This window comes from Mercenaria mercenaria, chromosome 9 (genome assembly GCF_021730395.1).
Source record: "Mercenaria mercenaria strain notata chromosome 9, MADL_Memer_1, whole genome shotgun sequence".
NCBI lineage: Eukaryota > Metazoa > Mollusca > Bivalvia > Venerida > Veneridae > Mercenaria > Mercenaria mercenaria.
The window spans coordinates 52,234,703-52,257,257 of NC_069369.1; the positions used below are offsets into that span (position 1 = coordinate 52,234,703).

Here is a 22,555-nt window from a genome sequence, read left to right on the forward strand (position 1 = left end):
ATGCTGAGGAAACATTAGGTGAGCAGGCGCATTGACCTCCCGACCTAACATTAACTTATTGGCCGTAAACCCGGTCATACGGTTCACAGATGATCTCAACGCCCCAGCTATTTGCTGAAGGTGCAAATCCCACTGGTTTTGTGATTTGCCAATGAAACACCTAACCGCATCCATCAGAGTGCGATTATACCTTTCTACCTGACCGTTTGCAGAAGGTCTATACGGAGTAGTCCTTGCTTTGTGTATTTCAAGAACTTTACAGACCTCCGTAAACAGTTTCGATTCAAAGTTTCTGCCCTGATCAGAAAAATCTCAAAGGGCACTCCAAACCTAGTAAAGAAACCGTCCACAGCTGCCCGTGCAGTAATTTTCTGCGGACTGGTTAGGGAGTGGTTTATACATTCCACCCATTTGGTGAACTGGTCCACCATCATAAGCACATACTCATTACCCCTAGGAGTTTTAGGTAAGGGACCTAGGAAAATCAATATGTACTCTTTCCATGGGCGAACCTGCCTGGTACTCAGTCAATCGGCACTTTCCTTGCCGATCGGCTTTCTTATTCTGATTACAGTTTCACATTGCGACACGTACTGTCGAACGTCCCTGCCTAACCCATACCAGACAAATTTCTCCTTAACCCTCCTTAGTGCGTTTCACACCCTGATGCCCCGAAGATGGAAGTCTATGGTTGAGTGCTATAGCTTCCTCTTTCAGGCTTTCTGTATAACAAGACGAATGTCGTCTTGTTCTGAGTCATTTGGTATAAAACACCATCTAACAGAAGAAATTGTTCTTTGTTTAAACCAATTTGACTTAGCCCCTGGACTGGCACGAAACAGATCGGACGGATCCGGATCTATTCTCTCTCGTAACCAATTCAAAACAAACAGCAATTCCACATCCTGTTTCTGAGCATCTCTCATATCTGCTACTGAGAACCCCCAACTACACAGCCTTGATTTATCCCTCAGAGTTCCTTGATCTGGTACCGGGGTCGAACTCTGAAGGCTAGACCCCTGACTCTGTATAGAGTCGGAGTTACCTGTCGCACCCGTAGGTACGGCAAGTCCTTTGTCCTTTCGGGGGATCGGACCTTATACTGTGCATTGGTTGCCCTGCAGTAGACACTGAACCTGATTGTCCAGAATCGACTTTATTTACCGAGACCCTTACCTGCCTCAGTCTGATTTTTGGCACCCTTCCTCGTGGTTACCATATTAATGCTTGTAACTTCAGTTCCTGGGCTGTGCTCAGACACCTCCCAGGGAATGAGTTCTACAGCATCCCTGAACATATCTACCACAACAGGGCTTACTCCCCCAGAGTGGTCTACATCCATGCCAGATAAAATTACTTCATCTGGTAGGCTACTCTCAGATATGCATTCTGCATCTGAGACTTCTATTGCAAGGGCTGGCTTGCCACTCTCACCTTCAGTCTTAGTGGTGGTTCCGTCTTGATACCCGTAGACAGTCGTTCCCATGCCTTTGTTGGTCCCAGGCTTCCCAGATGCTCCGTGATGGCCACCCACAGAGGTATTGTCTGGGTTACCCTTATTTACCAACGGCACTGCGTCGTCTACTTCTTCATAGAAGTTTTCCCAACTATCATGGGCCTTCTTACAATATTTACACCGCCACAAGGCAACTGTTCCAGTCGTGTACCAGCATGATACTCTTCGCAATGCCCATCCTCAGCCGGCATTCTAGACAAAGCGTCAGCATTACCATGCTCACGACCCGCCCTGTGCTGCAGCACCATATTATACTGAGACAGCTCCTCTAGCCATCTCGCCAGTTGACCTTGAGGCTCTCGGAACCCCATTAACCACCTTAAACTCGAGTGGTCAGTCCGTACAATAAACGGTCTGCCAAGTAAATAGTGTCTGAACTGCCTGGTAAATCTAACTACAGCAAGCAGCTCCTTTCTTGTGACACAATAATTTCTCTGCTCTTTGTAAGAGCATAACTACCATATGCAATGACCTTTTCTTTGCCATCCTGGACCTGAAGTAATTCTGCTCCAATAGAATTATTAGAGGCATCCGTGTCCAGGATGAATTTATCAGTTTCGGTTGGCAAGGCCAACACAGGCGGCTGCGTCAGAGCTTCTTTTAAAGCTTCAAAAGCTTTAGCCTGCTCTTCCCGCCATACAAAACTGACGTTGGCCTGTCACAGCATACAGAGGTTCAGCTAACTTCGAAAAGTTCTTAACGAAGCCTCTATGGTAGTTCGCTAGGCCCATAAACCGTTCTACATGCTTTGCGCATGTTGGAAACCGGCCATTGCTGGACCACTTCAATGTCAGTCTTAGACATGGCTAAGCTATTGCCATTGACATTCCTTCCAAGAATTCTATATCTTTCTGGAAAAAGATACATTTCTTAGGCTTCAGTTTCAGCTTGTATGTGCGAAACCTCTGCAAGGCCTCTTTCAGATTAACCATATGGTCTCTGAAACTTTTACCAAGCACTACTATATCGTCCAGAAAGGCTAACACCGCTTTCCATGTTAGGCCTCTGAGGACTAAATTCATAATTCGGGCATATGTAGCTGGTGCTCCACATAGACCGAATCCCATTCGCACATGCTCAAAAAGACCGTATTTCGTTATGAAGGCAGTCTTTTTCCGGTCTTCTTCCCTGATGGGAACTTGCCAGTAGGCAGAGTTAGCATCAAGCTTCGAAAACCATACACTCCCGGACAGAGTGTCTAGACAGTCATCCACTAAGGGCAAAGGAAACACATCTTTCTGAGATTTTTCATTTAAAGCTCTATAGTCAATGCACCACCTGACGGTGCCGTCCCTTTTCCGGATAAGTACTGGGGCGGAAGCCCAGTCAGATATTGACTCTTGGATGACCCCTGCCTTTAACATTTTATTGAGGTGGGCCTCTTCCTCACCAGCAAAACACACAGGCGTGCGCCTCATGCGTTGCTTAACTGGTTCAGCATTACCCGTTTCAATAACATGTTCCATTGCCGTAAAATTACCAAGATCAAACTCATCTTGAGCAAACACATCTTGATACTCAATAAGCAACTGAGCCAACTGCTGCTGTTGCTCTTCATTCAGATGTTCACAGGAATCGGAGTATACTTGCTGAAGGTGGGGCGGGAGAGCACTATCACTCTCCGGCCTAGGAACAGTGTCCTGTTGCCGACCCAGATCAGAAATCTGATTTATTTTATACTCCTCATCCTCCTCCCCCACTTCAATAATTTCGGACACTGGATAAGCTCTCCCTATCTCAGATCCCTTTGAAATTAATTTATACCTATCAGTGGGGTTTACAACACAAACTACTGGATCAGTGAACCCTTCCCTGACCACCCTAGGCTTCCATACCTTAGACTGGTCTAATGGCTCTATGACATAATCAGTAAGTTCTGTGTCCATTTTACATTTTACATGGGCTACCGAATGAGGGGGAATAACCTTGCGTTTAGCCACAGTAACCCTGGACACTGAAGGAAAACCGTTTATGCTATCAACATCAAGAGTTATGTGCATGCCGTCAAAGATTATTATACCCCTACCCATGTCTAAAATCGATTGGCCTTTATCACAGAGAATGTCAAAACCTAACAACATTTGTTGTTCTATTGGGGCAACATATACATTCTCCTTATACCATTTCGATCCTATTTTCAACCGGACGGGGCCAACAATGTAGCCGTTTAACCATAACTCCCTCCCAGCAGTCATAAGTTTAACCTCTTTGACCTTAGGGGGCTTATGCCGCAAGGAATTATAGACCTTGTCTGAAATAATTGTGACCTGGGCAGCAGTGTCCACAATTGCTTTTACCGGTTGATCACCCACTTGAATTCCCATGGAAAATTGAGAGGCCGATTTTACCTGGCATACAATAACATGCTCAAGATCAGATTCAACCTCCACCCTAACCTGGTTATTACAAGTGCTATTACAGTGGTCTTTCTGTTCTTCCGGAACAGGGAATTTATCTAGGGTCGGGGTGCCACTGCTTTGTCCGACCCTTTGTAGTTTAACCGATCCTGTTGATCGGTTCTTTTCTTTGGACAGTCCCGGCGGAAATGTCCCTCCTTGCCGCACCCATAACACCGAAAAGGCCCTTTCTTAGCTTTAGGCTTTGGCCTATCTCGGTTGTGCTTAACTGCCATGACTTTATCAAATGTCTGTTGCAACTGTTTAATTGCCTCCATGACAGTTCTATTATCCGGTGCTTCTCTAGCACTTCCGGATCCTTCACTCACAGCGTAAACCCGTTCAGATTCACGCCGCTTGCTTTCGCGTTTTGATTTGTCATATATGGCCGAATGTCCCTGTTGGTACTTTCGAACCATCTGTTTAGCCTGTTGGATACTAGGAGGATTAAGCATGAACACATTCTGTCCAGCATCCTTATCCAATAGGCCCTGACAGAAACGATTTATGACCTGATTGGTCACAAATGAATCTGGCAGACTTTTAAATGCTTTCGCCGCAAGAGTCAAAAGCCGGTCTGCATAATCATCCAACAACTCACCATCTTTCTGGCAAGCCTGTTGAAATTGTGTTTGAGCTGCTGCCGGCAGCTCCTGTTCCCCAAAACGCGCTTCCATTTTACTACGTAAACTCTTATACGAGTTCACCACCGCTCTATCATGTATTAATACATAATATTCAATAGCTTTGCCAGTAAGTGCCCAGCACAAGCCATCAAATTTCTCTACATCTGACCATCCGCAGGCCTCCGCATATCTGGTAAACTTTAAATCAAAAGCTTCCCAGCTGCCTTTACCGTCGAATGTCAGATGTTTTGGTAAGGAACTTATTGACTTCCTTGCCCTACTATAGTCAGCGGTCACCTCTAACTCTGGCGATGGTTTGGTTGCTTTCGCATTACCATCACCCTCTTTAGGGGTGCTAGTTTCACCAAGGTCGAACTTCAGTTTCGTCCTTGGTACCTCTGTTTTACTCCTGCCCGCCGGTGTTGTAGATACAAAGTCGGCCGGACTTTTCAACAATGGCGGAAATTTACTATGAAATTCCTTTTGAGCCATTGCTGACATATAAATAGGTCTGGGGATGGCCCTTACTGGCGAAACCCCAGGTCTAGCATGAGCAGACCTTATACCTTCGGCCTTTATACGTGATGCTATACTAGGCTCCTTAGGAGTCTTAGCCTCTTCATCACCTTCCACCTGTACCCACATTTTATTCCGGGTAAAATCAATTTTACCCAGCTCTAAGTCCGTAAATTTCTTACGACAAATTACCAACAGCGTTTCTGGGGTTAAATTCCCAGTAGCCTCACGAACGGACAAAAGTGCCTTGGCAATTTTTTCATTTATGCCTGGTATTGTTTTTAATTGCTCAAGTGTCGCAAAATTAATTGGGACCACCTGTGCACTTACTTCTATAGCAAAAGGCTTACCTTTTGAATCTTCTTTCTGTGCCATCTTCGATAAAAATCAAAAGAATAACAACAAACAATATAGAAATAAATTTATTATTTCAATTCCAGACTAATCCAAAAAATATACCTTTTATGGATCCTGAAAAATTCACCAAAGGAAACTGAAATGCCGACTTCCTGGATTTCCGATGGCGCATGCGCAGACAGTCATCCGCGAGATTCAAATAATTATTTCAATTATTCGACTAAATACACTCAAAATAAAATTTTAAATGTATCTGACCAAGAACGTAATCGTCTAAATACAATTACGCCCCCTTGGTCCTTTATCTCACCCGAATTACAAAGTTTTTAGATCGGCAAAATGGCCGAATCTAAAAATCAAATTCTGCTAGGTAACGATTTATTGGTCGACGAAATTGGGCTCTAAATCACCGCTGCCACCAATATTGTAATTGGTGATTATTCAATATAGCCCAAGACAACTTACCAATAACCTTAGATGGTAGATACAGCTGTATCTAGAAGTGATATGGCAGATTACTGGGTTGTGTTATTGAGGACGTCTAGCCGGCTGGAACGCTCCACAGGAAATCACCCTTTTCGGCTTCCGGTAGGGCTATCCTCACGTATGTCGGACCAGACCGGACAGGCACTACAGTTCCTTTGGTGACCTTCTACTAATTTCCTCAGAATCGTACTGTCTCGTTAGAAAACATAGCCTCCAGGGGGCAGGGCAAGAGTTCCCAGTATGACTTTTTGGAAAAGTTTGAAAATTTTCTCAACTGAAACCACTTGTTTGAATTCAAATGGTTCCAAAATTATTCAGTCCAGCTGTGAGTTTTGGTCGAGTGATCTGGGGCCATCATGGCCCTCTTGTTTATTTTCAGTAATCCTTTTGTGTAAGGATAGTTAACTTTATTGCCAGTTGAAAGAAATGACCATGTTCAAGTGGAGTTACACTAACAGATTTTTAGCCCACTATCATCAGATGGTGGGCTATTCAAATCACTCTGCGTCCGTGGTCCGTCCGTCCGTTAACAATTTCTCGTTATCGCATCTGCTCAGAAACTACCAGGGGGATTTTGACCAAACTTTGTCAGAATGATGTATTGGTACCCTAGTTGTGTCCCCCTGAAAATCAGACTGGTTCAACAATATTTGAGTGAGTTATGGCCCTTTGTTTATTTCTATAATTTACATAGAATTATACAGGGAAAAATTTTGAAAATCTTCTTGTCCAAAACCACAGAGCCTAGGGCTTTGATATTTGGTATGAAGCATCATCTAGTGGTTCTCTACCAAGATGATTCAAATTATTTCCCTGGGCTCTAATATGGCCCCGCCCCAGGGGTCACATGGTTTATATAGACTTAAATAGGGGAAAACTATGAAAACCCTCTTGTCCAAACCCACAGGGCCTAGGGCTTTGATATTTTGTATGTGACCTCATCTAGTGGTCTTCTACTAAGATTGTTCAAATTACCAACCTAGGGTCAAATATGGCCCTGCCGTGGGGGTCACATGGTTTACATAGACATATATTGGGAAAAACTTTGAAAATCTTCTTGTCCAAACCACAAAGCCTAGGGCTTTGATATTTGTAATGTAGCATCATCTAGTGGTTCTCTACAAAGTTTGTTCAAATTATCCCTTTAGGGTCAGATGTGGCCCCGCCCTGGGGGTCACATGGTTCATATAGACTTATATAGGGAAAAGCTTTTAAAATATTCTTGTCAATAACCTACAACATTCAAATTTGGACCACATGTATGGTTTTGAATGGCAAGATGAACTTTGAGATGAGTTGACCTTGATTTTGACCTAGTGATGTACTTTCACATTTCTGTAGCTACAGCCTTCAAATTTGGACCACATGCATAGTTCTGTGTACCAAAACAAACTTTGACCTTGACATTGACCTAGTGACCTACTTTCACATTTTTGAAGGTACAGGCTTCAAATTTGGACCACATGCATAATTCTATGTTCCAAAATAAAATTTCGTCTTGATTTTGACCTAGTGACCTTCTTTCACATTTCTCAATCTACAACCTTCAAATTTGGACCACTTGCATAGTTTTGTGTATCGAAATGAACTTTGACCTTAAGATTGACCGAGTGACCTACTTTCTTATTTCTGTAGCTACAGGCTTAAAATTTAGATCACATGCATAGGATTGTGTACTGAAACAAACTTTGACCTTGACTTTGACCTATTGGCCTACTTTCACATTTTTGAAGGTACAGGCTTCAAATTTGGACCACATGCATAGATTTGTGTTCTGAAATGAAATTTAACCTTGATTTTGACCTGGTGACCTACTTTCACATTTCTCAAGCGACAGCCTTCAAATTTGGACCACTTGCATAGTTTTGTGTACCAAAATAATTTTTGACCTTAAGATTGACCTAGTGACCTACTGTCAAACTACAGCCTTCAAGTTTGATGCACATGCATAGTTTTGTGTACAAAGAACGTTGTCCTTGAAATTGATCTAGTGACCTACTTTCACATTTCTCAAGGTATAGCTTTCAAAGGGCTAGATTCACTAACTATCAAAATTGGCCTAATATCAGAATAAACTGAAATTTTCAACAAGTTATCAAAAATATATAAATTTTTGAAATCTGGGGTGATAAACAATATACATTTCCCAAAAATCTAAAAAAATAAAGTTTTTGGCATGGCTCTGAGTAAAGAAAAACTCAATATAAAATGGGGGTATATGAAATGAAATACCTTTTATTCTTATTTATGTTAGTTTGTTAACAACAAAAGTGACATGTTCACTTTAAGAAATATTGATACTTCCAAACAAAACAAAAATCAAATGTTTTCACTCCTGCGTATATGAAAAAACAAGGGAGATAACTCTTATTTTCTACAAATCTGAAATTTTACAAATAAATAGCGATATTTACGATAAATTATGTTTTTCACATTTTGTATTCTAAAATACCATATATAATCGTTTTAACTAATAATATGTAAAAATATGACAGATAAAACTATCAAAAACTACATCTGTTACCATGGAAACAGTCACCTAATTCCTTAATTTTACTGTATTTAAACAGCTGTTACAATAACTACCGTAATTATTTTTTAAAAGGATAGAACTTTTCAAGTCAAAATAAAAGTAATTAATTATTAAAAAGAATTGCATAAATGACACGGAACGGTTACCATAGCAACTACCTTGAAATACAAAATTTCTCATATTCAAATTTTCAGTTGATTTTTTAAAAGCAAACGTTTTAAAAACTGTGCGAACAAGTTAATACATTATTATTTCTATGGAATGCACTCTCAGTTTTATTTCTACAGAAACAGAACCCTCAGTACTATGTTGTTATATCGTGTTTGTAATTCTTTTGAGCTGATTATACAGAAACATTTTGAATGTAATCAGTTAAAATATGACCTTTTAATAAATGATCATTTTAACATAAATTGGTTGCTATTACCTTTTTTCAATGACCATCCAGTTTTACATACTAAATGATATACAAGTGTACATTCATATACAGAATATATCCGTACTTAAAGAAGAAAGTTGACTGGATGAACATAATGAAGGCTACCATGGTTACAAAACATGACTCATACATCACAATAAAATCTGATGATGAAAAGTTTTAAAAATATCAAACATTTAACATTGAGGGATGGTCTAAGTTCTACATAATGTCGGTGCGCTGCAGTTACTCTTCGATACAACTCGCCTCACTTTCCGTCTCAGAGCTATCAATTGGATCTGGTAAATTACTGGCATCAGACAAATGTAATCCCCAGTCACAAACTCCGTACCGATTGATGAAATACCTCGCATAACTCAGGTACCAAACAATTGCAGCCACATGCGCACAAACACCAACAACACGTGCCCCTGCGCGGCACTTGCAATACCACGCCGTCACCTCTGACGCGGTAAATTGTAACCACAACAGGTATGTTCTTGACGAAACGTGACGACTCTGAATTCTTACACGGATAAGATTTGCATTTTCCTTATGCACATAAATATCAGAATCTCCATCAATATATTCCTGTATATAACTTGGACTTAGCCGTAACTGGTATACTCTTCATCATTTACAGCAGACCATTTTGCATTTCCGCGCTCTAACTTATTTTCCTCGACATACGTTTTAAGCATGTTTACTTGAGAACTCAAGTGACGCATGTGTGCTGCTAACTGAATGTCACTTTCTTCAAGATTTGCCAAACTTAAAGGAGGTAAATATTTGTTACAAACTGCACATACTATACGCACATAGTCACCAATATATGGTACTTGACTGGTAGGTAGCACGTGGTCCAGGTATTTCCAAGCTTTGATCCTCGCATTAGCTGACTCTACAACCCATCTTATCTGAAATTAATGTAACAAACTGATAAATACTGTTCGTGTTGATATGATTTTTTTATGAATAGCACTATGAGGAAGGTTGCGATTTCATACGTATACGAGCATGCGTACTCGTATGCGAACGTGAAAAAATGTCCCTTTGTAATTTCAATCAGTTTCCGAAAAGACACAAAACAGATTCTTAAATATTAAAGTGTATATTTACCTAAAACGAGCAAATAGCGGACACTTTTAGCAGATAATATAATACTACTGCACATACTGACATTAGTGTGCAAACTTAATTAGCAGTTCTAAATACACATTTTACATTTACAATACTGGACATTTGACACTTCAAGTGTTAATCTAGCAGCAGATTTTCTCTACTTATACATCTGTCTAACATATATTAAGGTTTTATCATTCATAGCCGGTGAGCTTATGAAATTAATTTGTTAATCCTTATCATGCTGGACACAATTGATTCAGCCTTTGCGACCAGTGTAGATCATGATTCGCCTGCACATCCATGCAGTCTGATCAAGATCTGCTCTGTTTGCCATACAGTCAGTATCTTTTTGGTAAGCACCCCTTTTAACAGTTAATAGTACTGTCAAAACTGAATGATGGACAAGGTTATTATGGAAATTTAGCAGGGTAAGGGTCAATAAAATATAAATACCTTTGTCACCATACGACTTGAATTAGCATCATCTGTTGGCATCTGTTTTGCACCTTTAGTCATGAATGCTGGCATCTCTGCTCGTAAACCGAGATCTTCTAACAAAGAAACAGAATCTCTAAATCCTCGGTCCACAACAAATATATCTTTCTCTTTCACAAAATTTCTTATGTCCTCCGTATTTGAACGAAGCATGTGATTTAAGATTGCTGCATCATTATTTTTACTGTCAGCAAAGAATGGTCCTACTATGGTAACGAAATACCCAGTTGTTGTCACTACAACCATAGGTTTCACTAACGGTCGACCTTTGTGTATACTGTATGATCTTCTCTGAAACTTAAAATTGCCACTTTTCTGAATATAAATGTACGTACCGTCTAAAACCAGAATCATCTCATCTTCTTCAGCACCAAATAGATGTTTTGCAAGAGGTCTTGTATGTTGTGAAATAATAGTATTTCTAGTGATACTTTCAAGTCCAAGATACAAAGGGACAAAACTCCTCATCAGTGCTTGCCTTACAGTCCTAATAGCCCGTCGCACACTTGATTTACTTACCCTGAAAAGTGTTGCTAACAATTTATTAGACATTCCGGACCGTAGTTTTAATAAAAGCAGCCCTACCGATGTCCGGCTTGTCCGTGCCGGTGTAGCTTTTACTTTGTCCTTTATGTGTGAGAATAAATCATTGAACTGTTCGAGACTAAGTCCAGTTAGATTTCTCATTTCTTCATCCTTTATATTGTCAAAGTCCAATATGTTTTGTTTCTTACAGCACATTTCTCTCATTTGCTTCAGTAAATTCAGAATAGTTGTTCTATTCATAAACGATTGCTCTGTAACTGGTATATTTCGTAAACATTCTGGTCTAAGCATACATGTTTTTTCTTCAATGTGACTTGGACAGCATCTTGCTCCAGCAGGAATTATAACATTATGATGAAGAAATGCAGCAAATCGGGCAGGTGCCGAAATAACTATAAGTTTAGGTCCTGGTTTCTTGCATGCCAAACACCGTGCATGTGTTTTTGGTGTAGATGGTATATTTAACTTTACCGAAGGTGGACTGGCTGCTGGAACAGATGAATTTGAAGCGGTTGGGTGAAAATCTGCATCCCTGGTAGATTGAGAATCTCTCTTGCTGTTGTTTTGCTTAGACTTTGTACATATATCATACGTGTAATACTTGTGTTTACATTTGTTGCATATGATATCTTTTTCTGAACTGAGCTCGATAAATAATGCCTTTCTGAGGTATTTCTTCACATCTTTGTTTATAATGCGTCTTTCCTTTGGTTTGGTTCGTTTGTTACACACAACACAGTTGTAGTGTTTCGTCATCTGTAATGAAGCAAACAAATCACTGCATTTTCTCATAGAACATGTGTATAAATAAATTCAGAATGGGCTAGATTAATATAACTCCAAATGTACCAGACGTTTTCTTCAATTACTATTAGAAATTATTCCGGGGAATACAACCCCCACCCATTCCAGATGAGCATGCTCTATAATGCCACTCCACAAACTATCCTGAGAATGTGTACCTACACATTCATAAAGAACTTGGTGCTGTGATATATTTATAACAAAAAGGTGAGAACACCAAAACGTTTTTGGATTTTGATGAAGATGCGTAGGTTATCAGTGCTTTTAGAATATATCAAATATTGATGCCTGGTAAGCTTATAAAATTCTAGTAACATTTGACTGAAAAAAAGAAAACATAGAAATGTAAATCACATGACAATAATATGTTACAGATTTTTTTTACTAAATATATTTATTTATTTTGTTGGATTTAACGTCGCACCGACACAATTTTAGGTCATATGGCGACTTTCCAGCTTTAATGGTGGAGGAAGACCCCAGGTGCCCCTCCGTGCACACTTTCATCACGAGCGGGCACCTGGGTAGAACCACCGACCTTCCGTAAGCCAGCTGGATGGCTTCCTCACGTGAAGAATTCTACGCCCCAAATGAGGTTTCGAACCCACATCGATGAGGGGCAAATGGTTTGAAGTCAACGACTCTAACCACTCGGCCACGGAGGCCTTTACTAAATATAGTCTTCAATGAAACGTCAACAGAAATCCAGTTATTACAGTGTAAGTTTTATCATTTTGCAGTCAGAAAACATGACTGTAATGATCCTTGCATAATTATTTATGGTCATCTTATTCAATAATTCTTGTTCAGCAGACACAACTCTTTCAAATGATACCAAAAGACATAGGGTCATAAGGCAAGGAAATATTGCGTATATGTTGATCGGTCGGATACCTTAATTCAGATATTTAACAGTAATAATTAAAACAGCAGAGGAGTTGTATCAAGAGCAAGTACTAAGACTGATAGAAAGCGTTGTTTAAAAAAAAAAAAAAAAAAAAAAATCATGTTTCACATCGGATTCGAACTCGGGTTTTCGGATTGGAAGGCCATCATGCCATCCGCTACACTACAGAGGAATTAGTTACGTAATAGCAAATTAATGTACTATTTAAAAATAAAATATTATCTAGTAATATTCATTTTACGTCTACCCCTTTTTTTTTCAACGGACTGCATACTCTGTTCTAAACGTTATTTCATTCTCGCACTACTATAACGTCATGTCTATGGACTTTGTATGTAACGCAGCTAACGTTAAAACCTACTACAAATTGCACGGTACAGTTTGGCACATTTATCTACAGTAGTGATACAGAATCCCTTTTCACATTCATCAAAATTCCAACAATGAACTATGTGAATTCAGTGTATAAAGCCAAACAATGTGTGGAATTAACTAGCTTTTCAAGCCTGGGATCGTTGAATAAGAAGCGATTACGAAAGTCGGAACAAAATGGGGACGAATGTTGTCAACATTTTAGCGTCTGCAAAAAAAAGAAGCAAACGAAAATATCAAATAAAACGTTACTTACCTTTCTTGTGAATTTGAATTCCTTCAAATATATACTTAATCCATTATCTAACGTATCATTTACACCAGTGGTTCCACTAATAAAACAAAAAAGTTCATTTGTTTATCTATTTTTAGCGTGACGTTTGACAGATTTTCTTCCGTTTCGTACTCCGACTTATTCGCTCCTTCTATTTTCCTACGGGTGGCATTAAGTGTCGTATTTACTTCTTGCAACACAATACTTTCTCTGTTTGCATAATTATTTTTTGACCTTTATTCGTCTTAAAATTAATGTTTTGATGTTAAAAACTGCCGAATTTATGAGTCATTCTCCCGATAGGTTAATAAAAACTGGCAGTTCAAGGTATTAGAAAAAAGTAAAATGCATAATGAGCGCAGGTGTCGACAAACTTAAGATTTTCACAGACTATATATGAATATACAACGAATTTAAACACAAAAAATAAAAACTGTCGACAGCTGCGCTGATATCTAAATTTTGATGTGAACATGGAAATAACAATAAAAAACTTGAAAATCGCCGATTTGGGGTATGTTTGATACGATATATCTGCTATATTGCAATCAATATTTTGACAACAAATGTCTTATTCGTACAGATTAAGGTATAAACTAATGAAAAATAGTAATAATTTTAAGACAGTAAATACTGTAGTAATTGTCATAATCTTAGGCCAAAACTATGGGTTAGTGAATCTAGCCCTTTGGACCACATGCATGGACCACATGCACATAGTTGTGTACTGAAATTGAATTTGACATTGAGCTAGTCAGTTAGTCTTGAAATTTGGAACACTCAAAAATGGCACATTGGTGGGCGCCAAGATCACTCTGTGATCTCTTGTTAGCTCACCTGGTTCAGTGTGAGCTATTAGGTAAAGGTAGATGGACAAGGGGTCCGTCGTCCACATTTTCACATAAACATCTTCTCAGAGACTACTGGTCAAAATAACACCAAATTTGGTCTGTAGCATTCTGGCGAGGTCCTCTATCAAGTTTATTCAAATGGGGGCACTTTGTCCCCTTTAGGGTCCGCTAGAGCTGAAAATAGAAAAACCTTTATTTGACTTCTTTTCATGAATCGCTAGATAGATCTCCATCAAACTTGGTCAGTAGCATCATTATAAGGTCCTCTCCCGAATTTGTTCAAATGGGGGCACTTGGCCCCCCTTTTAGGGGCTGTTAGAGCTAAAAATAGAAATACCTTTAAACAACTTCTTATCATGAACCGCTTGATGGATCTTCATCAAACTTGATCTGTAGCATCATTATATGGTCCTCTTCCAAGTTTGTTCAAATGGGGGCACTAGGCCCCTTTTAGTGGACGCTAGAGCTAAAAATAGAAATACCTTTAAAAGTCTGCTTCTCATGAACCACTTGAGATGGATCTGCATTAAACTTTGTCTAGTATAGTTATATGGGCCTCTCCCAACTTTGTTCAGATGGGGGCACTTGGTCCCTTTTAGGGGCTGCTAGAGCTAAAAAAAAAAATAAATAAGCTAAATTGTAATAATACATATTGAATAAACAGTGTACTGTTCTACTGAGTAAGAATTATTTATAAATTCTCTTGAATAGGTATAAATTAAATTACTTCTTTACGAAAAACTTTAAAAATCTTCTTGTCTGAAACCGTAATGTCCAGGGCTTAGATATTAGGCATGTAGCATTAAGTAGTGGCCCTTTAGTTCACCTGTCACATAGTGACAGGGTGAGCTTTTGTAATCACCCTTCGTCCGTCGTCAGTCCATGTGTCCATCTGTCAACAATTTCTTGTCTGCACGATAGTGGTTTCATTTATGATTTTATTTTAACCAAACTTGCACACAACTTGTATCACCATAAGATCTCGGTTCCTTTCTTGAACTGGCCAGATCCCATAATGGGTTCCAGAGTTATGGCCCCTAAAATGGTCAAAATTAGCTATTTTGACCTTGTCTGCACAATAGCAGCTTTATTTATGATTTGATTTTTACCAAACTGGCACACAACTTGTATCACCGTAAGATCTTGATTCCTTTCTTGAACTGGCCAGATTCCGTTATGGGTTCCAGAGTTATGGCCCATGAAAGGGCCAGAATTAGCTATTTTGACCTTGTCTGCACAATAGCAGCTTCATTTATGATTTTATTTTAACCAAACTTGCACACAACTTGTATCACTATAAGATCTTTGGTCCTTTCTTGAACTGGCAAGATTCCATAATGGGTTCCAGAGTTATGGCCCCTGAAAGGGCCAGAATTAGCTATTTTGACCTTGTCTGCACAATAGCAGCTTCATTTATGATTTGAATTTAATCAAACTTGCACAAAACCTGTATCGCCATAAGATCTCAGTTCCTTTGTTGAACCGGTCAGATCCCTTAATGGGTTCCAGAGTTATGGCCCCTGAAAGGGCCAAAATTAGCTATTTTGACCTTGTCTGCACAATAGCAGCTTCATTTATATTTTGATTTTAACCAAACTTGCACACAACTTGTATCACCACAAGATCTTGGTTCCTTTCTTGAACTGACCAGATTCCATCATGAGTTCCAGAGTTATGGCCCCTTAAAGGTCCAAAATTGGCTATTTTGGGTTTTGCTGCCATATAGAGACTTCATTTCTAGTTTTATTTGATACAAACTTCCAAAATATCTTCAACAACAATAAATCTTGGATTCCATGACAAATCAGATCCAATCGTAGGTTCCAGAGTTATTTTATATCTGATTACCTCCCCTGATTGTAATCAAAATGGATTTATATCAGTAAGTACTTATAGGACTTCTTTGAAATTTCATTATTGTCATTAGTTGGACTGAGTCAATCAGGGTAGATAACTGTGGACTGATTTTATGTCAAATTACCTGCCTTTATTTCAAATTAAAATTGGTATATCTCCGTAACTAATGAAGATACTGATCTGAAATTTCATTTATGTCAACCAGATTTATTTGGCAGATTCTTCTTTTGTTCACTTACAATAATTTTCTTTGTAATTACTTCCCTTTTACATTACTATAAATAGCTTATTTTTAGTAACTTTTTTATTACCGGCTGTAGGGAAAAACCGAGGCCACTTTTTAATGGTACAACTTGGATGGTACCTCCAATTTTTAGGTGTATTTTGACATATCTGTACCTTTTAAGAATTTTTTTTTTCTTTTTGGTTAAATTTCTTCCCTTTGTTGTTCCTGTCCTTTGGACTTAAATATTTTTTCTGAGGACCTTCTTGTCCTCAAATGCAATGATAACAGGTGAGCGATATAGGGCCATCATGGCCCTCTTGTTCAAATCATGCCCCTGGGGTCAAAATTGGCCCTGCCCTAGGGCTCACTGGTTTTACATAGAATTATAGGAATAACTTTTTTTTCATTTTTATGCCCCCGAAGGGAGGCATATAGTTTTTGAACCATCTGTCGGTCTGTCAGTCTGTCTGTCGGTCTGTCAGTCTGTCCGCAATTTTCGTGTCCGGTCCATATCTTTGTCATCGATGAATGGATTTTCAAATAACTTGGCATGAATGTGTACCACAGTAAGACGACGTGTCGCGCGCAAGACCCAGGCCCGTAGCTCAAAGGTCAAAGTCACACTTAGACATTAAAGGATAGTGCGTTGATGGGCGTGTCCGGTCCATATCTTTGTCATCGATGGATGGATTTTCAAATAACTTGGCATGAATATGTACCACAGTAAGACGACGTGTCGCGCGCAAGACCCAGGTCCGTAGCTCAAAGGTCAAGGTCATACTTAGACGTTAAAGGATAGTGCATTGACGGGCGTGTCCGGTCCATATCTTTGTCATCGATGGATGGATTTTCAAATAACTTGGCATGAATGTGTACCACAGTAAGACGACGTGTCGCACGCAAGACCCAGGTCAGTAGCTCAAAGGTCAAGGTCACACTTAGACATTAAAGGTCATTTTTCATGATAGTGCATTGATGGGCGTGTCCGGTCCATATCATTGTCATTCATGCATGGGTTTTAAAATAACTACGCATGAATGTGTGACACAGTAAGACGACGTGCCGTGTGCAAGACCCAGCTCCGTAGGTCAAAGGTCCTAAACTCTAACATCGGCCATAACTATTCATTCAAAGTGCCATCGGGGGCATGTGTCATCCTATGGAGACAGCTCTTGTTTTTTGAAGCTTTGGTAAAAAAATTGTTCAAGCAAGCAACTAAACTCAGGTGAGCGATATAGGGCCATCATTCATGGCCCTCATGATTTTTTTGTAGACAATGCAGTTTGTACCATTTTTATTGAGGTTAAGAAAACACCCACTACTTCAAGTCCTTATTTGGAATAGTAATGGTCATAAGAATGTTTCCTGTGATAAATTGGAAATAGGTTTAATGATATACTTAAATAGGTTTATTGATGACTGGAATGTGAATTTGCTGTTCCACTATGTAATGAGGAATTATGTAACAAGAAAATGGGCAGGAAACAAGCTCCATAAACTCTATCTACAGATTTAATTGCATATAATACTGCAAAGCGTAATTATAAGACAAGTTAGGGATTTTTATCAGTGGCAAATGATCTTGCAGAAACTTTGAAGGATGTAGTGAGGAGTGGTGCGCATTAACTTTAGTGATTGCTAATTATTGTTTTACGAAAATACATTTTGCTTGCCTGATATTGTTTTTGTTGGGTTTAGCATAGCACCTACATAATTATCGGTGATATGGCGACTTTCCAGTTTTGATGGTGGAGAAAGACCCCAGGTGCCCATCCATGCATTATTTCATCATGGGCAGGCACCTGGGTAGAACCACTGACCTTCAGTATGCCACCTGGATGGCTTACTCACATGAAGAATTCAACGCCCCTAATGAGGGGATATATTTTGAATGACTTTGCCTATTGTTTTTCAAATAGAGTCGCTCAAAAGCTCTGTTGAGCTTATGTTCATTGTTTCATAAAGTGAAGGTAAATGAAATTTACTTTTACTTTTTTAGTTCATCTGATCACAATGGGCACTGAATGAGCTATAACATATCCTTTCTGCACATCAGGGATCATCCTACAAGGCAATTTGAGCGATATCGTCGCTTTAAAGTTGGCCACTTCGCCTAATTATCGCCTCCGGGCGAAATCCAAATCGCCGAGTTTTTCAGCGAGTTATTTTCTGTAAAACTTGATGCATATTCTAGATTAAATTATCGATAAATTCATAGTCAACCCCGCCTACTCGCCTGTCAAATTTCAGCCAATCGTAACGTGTAAAAAGCCGATAAACTTAAAGACAGCATGATCTTATGCAACAATTGTATATTATTCTTTCATTTTATTAAAGATAACTTCAAAAATTATTTCAATTACCATGATTACGGTCAATTTCTGCAAATGAATTGCTCGGGTACCGTGGATAAAAAATGATTTCGCGGACGTCAGAACTGCCGTACAAAATATTGTAAAAAGATGGCCATTATCTACGAGTTTGATATCATTTTCGAAAAAAAAAAATAAATAAATTAAATGTATAAATCTGAACAAGTTGATGCATAAATCAGGCATTATAAAAGCACGAGAATCGAAACATGAATGAAAATTTTCACGGCGTTTTGATCGTGCACCTGTTAAAAATACAAGTTTCGGACATGTAAATTTCGGATAAAGATTTAAAGGCGACTTTTTCATAGCTAAGTTTATGCTTTATTTAGAAATTCATGAAAATGATAATGCAAGAATCAATTTCCTTAAATAATTACTGTTTATAAGTTACAGCTAGACCCACAGAAAGTGGATATATATAGGCAGGAAACTAAATGCTATGCAGATTCTTCTCCTTAAATTCCTCAACTTCTCCCTAAATTCTGTGGAGGGAGAAGTCACTTCTCCCTAAAATTTTGACCTAGGATGATCCCTGCACCTGTAACATTATAAAACATATTATCGTCTGATGGCCCTTTAACGCTTCCGTATAATCAACATTTATTACACAAAATTCATTTTGAAATTATTTCTGAAATGTCTAGGTTTGCAGCTCTCAAATACGGAAACATCTTACATCCGAGGCATACACTGACACTTTCAGACAACACCAAAAAGGACCCTTTGAACGATTCAACGAAGTTCCAAAAATCTCCATATAGTCCCTTGCTCCGTTACGGACCCCTGTGGGATTTGTGTTTATTCCGCGTTCAAATATGTTTCTCTAGATAAAAAGCTGACACGTTGTGCTAAAGCCCAGGTATTTCCAAATCGTTAGAAAGTGCTGAAAATTGACTCCCTATTAGCAAAAAAAAAGAAGTCCATGCGCATATATTTAGATGGGGTGACCCCTGCGCGTGAACCCTGACTATCGACCAATGCAAATGCAACTCGTTTTTAAGTTTCGCCTGTCTACTTTCATTTTCTTTACTTTCGGGAATAGCTGAAGGCCGAGTGATGTCATTTTCTGTGTTGTCAAAAACATATTTATGCCTGGCGATATTGCATGAAAATGTGCCCGGTCACAGTCCTAAGGATATTTAAAGAATGAAGGTTTTTGTCAAAATGTGTATCTTTTCTCATTAGCAATTCCTTGGCGTAAACAATACAATACAGGGATCATCCTAGGTCAAAATTTTAGGGAGAAGTGACTTCTCCCTCCGCAGAATTTAGGGAGAAATCGAGGAATTTAAGGAGAAGAATCGGCATAGTATTCAATTTCCTATAATTATATATTTCCACATTCTCTGGGTCTTGCTATAACTTATAAACAGTAATTATTTAAGGAAATTGATTATTGCATTATTATTTTCATGAATTTATAAATAAAGTATTAACTTAGCTATGAAAAAGTCGCTTTAAAATTGTTATCCGAAATTTACACGTCAAAAACTCGTAAATTTATCAGGTGCACGATCAAAACGCCGTGAAAATTTTCATTCATGTTTCGATTCTCGTGCTTTAATAAGGCCTAAAAAGAAAATATGTCTGTTTCCTGTAACCCGACCGACCGTAAGTTTTTACCGCCGACCGCAATTTTTTTATGGGCCGAAATTCGAGATTCTGATCATATCTTTATTGATTATAGGGATAATTTAGTTGTACCCGACCTCATGGCGCATAGTAACGAGCGTTCCTGGTTCCGTCGACATGAAACAACATGGCGAAAAGCCTGTTTGTCGGTAGACTTTCACCCGCGAAAATTGAGAAGTTTTCTTTGATGCATGTCGAGTTCAAAAGTTCTGTCCCTTGTCAATCAAAATCTCGGTGAATTTCAATACTGTTCGCCGCCACAAGCGGAAGTATGGCAGTAGGCGGAGCGTCATATACTAATTAGCTACTGACAGATGTCAATCACGCCATGCGCCGACTGACACGTGGTCATCTCCCGGTTTGTATTTAGTACAATAATGTCCTTCATTATGAAAGGTGTTTATTGATCAATGTGTAAATGTTAATTGATAAACAATTCGTAAAGAGCAGCCTATTATCATGTTTGTACCACTTGTTCAGGGGTCACGCTGTCAGTTGCACTTGAGCCATTTGCGACAAAAGATTAATTGTGGCCCCGAAAATCTCTATGTCTGCAAAACTATGAACTTTGCCTGTTACACAATGTTTACTGAACAAAAGGAATCAGTGTAGAAAAAAACTTGTATGAACACGTCTGTTATTGAAAGGAGTTAAAGTCAGGATAGCACAAATGGACTACTCCACTGATCGGGAGAGTGGTTTTTACGTGGTAACTTTACCAAATTGAGTAACTACATCAGGCAAAATTACCTGGATTGACTGGAATTTACCCGCGAATCGTAAAAATATCAAAACGTCATGCTGGTAATTTTCCATTCCACAAGCACGTGCGCCCTATTGTAATACTTAATTAACCTCGCAGTTACTTTTGACACAAAAAATGCGCGTAGTGCATTCATTTTTTAATATAATCGCTTTAGATTTTCAACACCGCTTGAGAACTAATACAGTTTGAATTCTATAACAAGTTTAATAAGATATCGACAGGAATGTAGGCAAAATTCTTTAAAAACGATCAAATTTTCATATAATGTTTTGTAAAATTTCAAACAGCGCGATCTTGATTATTTATTTCCTTTTTAAAATAAATAAACGGTACATGCTATGGTAATAAAATTCGGACTTTTGACCAGAAAGTACAAAAAACACAATTAAAAAATCTTAAATAATGAAAAAGCGGCAACAATTTAAATACATGGAGTAAAACGATTTTTTGGCAAACAGATTTCTGTTAGCACGGCAGAATAGGTTACGTTACCTCATGAACTTAAATAGAAATGTGGTTTTAAAATGAAGCAGTATGATGTCGTTGCGATTTTTAATAAGTTTTAAATGATTCTTCGTACATATATTTTTTGACACAACACTTTGTTAGATATTCTTCTCAAACAATAATGTAAATTTCTTGAGGGCAAATAGGTCATCATCGTTCACGGTCTGACACATTTACATGTCAGTTTATTCGGGATATTGCACATTCACTTTTAAAAAATTAAAGAAAAAACTTTTTTACTGATTTCTACTCAACAATTAAAGGAATCGAGAAAGTACGATCAGATAGTGATGTGTCACATGGCGCGAAAACATGACGTAATGCAATGACAATCTCAGAGAAACTCTACCGCTTTGATCTCCACTGCAGATGCCACAATAACCGACATGCTTCTTTTAGCTCTTTGAGGGGGTGTTAATTGATGATGAAAACGAGGCTAATTGCTTAGTTTATCATCAGAATGATTACCGATAATTGTTGATGTTTTTTTTTTCACTTTCAACACTGGTCAGGAGGATGATGATTGTGTCCATATTTTGGGACACTTTTCAAAATAATTATTTTTCGGGATAACAGAGATTGTTACAGTCTTCCATTTTTAATTATTTTAGAAATAAGTCCTGTTTCTTTGAGTCATATGAAGTTATGACGTCTACAGCATCACAATTTATGAGATAGAATTGGAGGTCCACTAAAGTCTGAGCAGGTCTACTAGATTTTAGCAGTTGGTGAACCTGCTGGCAACTGCTGAAAAAAGTTAAGGTCGAGGCCTGATTAGGCAGTTAATTGGTGATAATAAGGTTACTAAACACTGAAATGTTCTGACACCTACTAAAAAAAAAAAAAAAAATTCCTACCTACCGACCCCCATTTTTTTCAGCATGTTACAGGAAACAAACATATTTTCTTTTAGGCCTAATGCCCAATTCTTGCATCAAATTGTTCAGATTTATACATTTAATTGATGGCC

General features: G+C 38.6%; 2 protein-coding genes across 2 annotated transcripts in view; one reads left to right on the top strand and one right to left on the bottom strand.

Annotated features, from left to right (window-relative positions):
• The window catches only part of LOC123547119 (nuclear hormone receptor HR96-like), a 277,908-nt gene that overhangs the window by 32,419 nt on the left and 222,934 nt on the right, over nt 1-22,555 (top strand). The gene's annotated exons all lie outside the window — the stretch shown is intronic.
• Nucleotides 8,117-13,520, bottom strand: LOC123541944 (uncharacterized). Its single transcript, XM_053551406.1, has 3 exons — nt 13,354-13,520; nt 10,427-11,770; nt 8,117-9,765 (listed from the first exon to the last, which is right to left on the bottom strand). Exons 2-3 carry the CDS (start codon nt 11,768-11,770, stop codon nt 9,457-9,459), a joined length of 1,653 nt encoding a protein of 550 aa, XP_053407381.1. The 5' UTR covers nt 13,354-13,520; the 3' UTR covers nt 8,117-9,456.

What these genes read in the sequence shown, in the direction of transcription:
- LOC123541944 (XM_053551406.1), bottom strand. Translation starts at nt 11,770, where the DNA reads ATGACGAAACACTACAACTGTGTTGTGTGTAACAAACGAACCAAACCA. An exon ending in CAAGTCGTATGGTGACAAAG is followed by an intron (nt 9,766 to 10,426) that starts GTATTTATATTT and finishes CATTAATTTCAG; the next exon opens with ATAAGATGGGTTGTAGAGTC.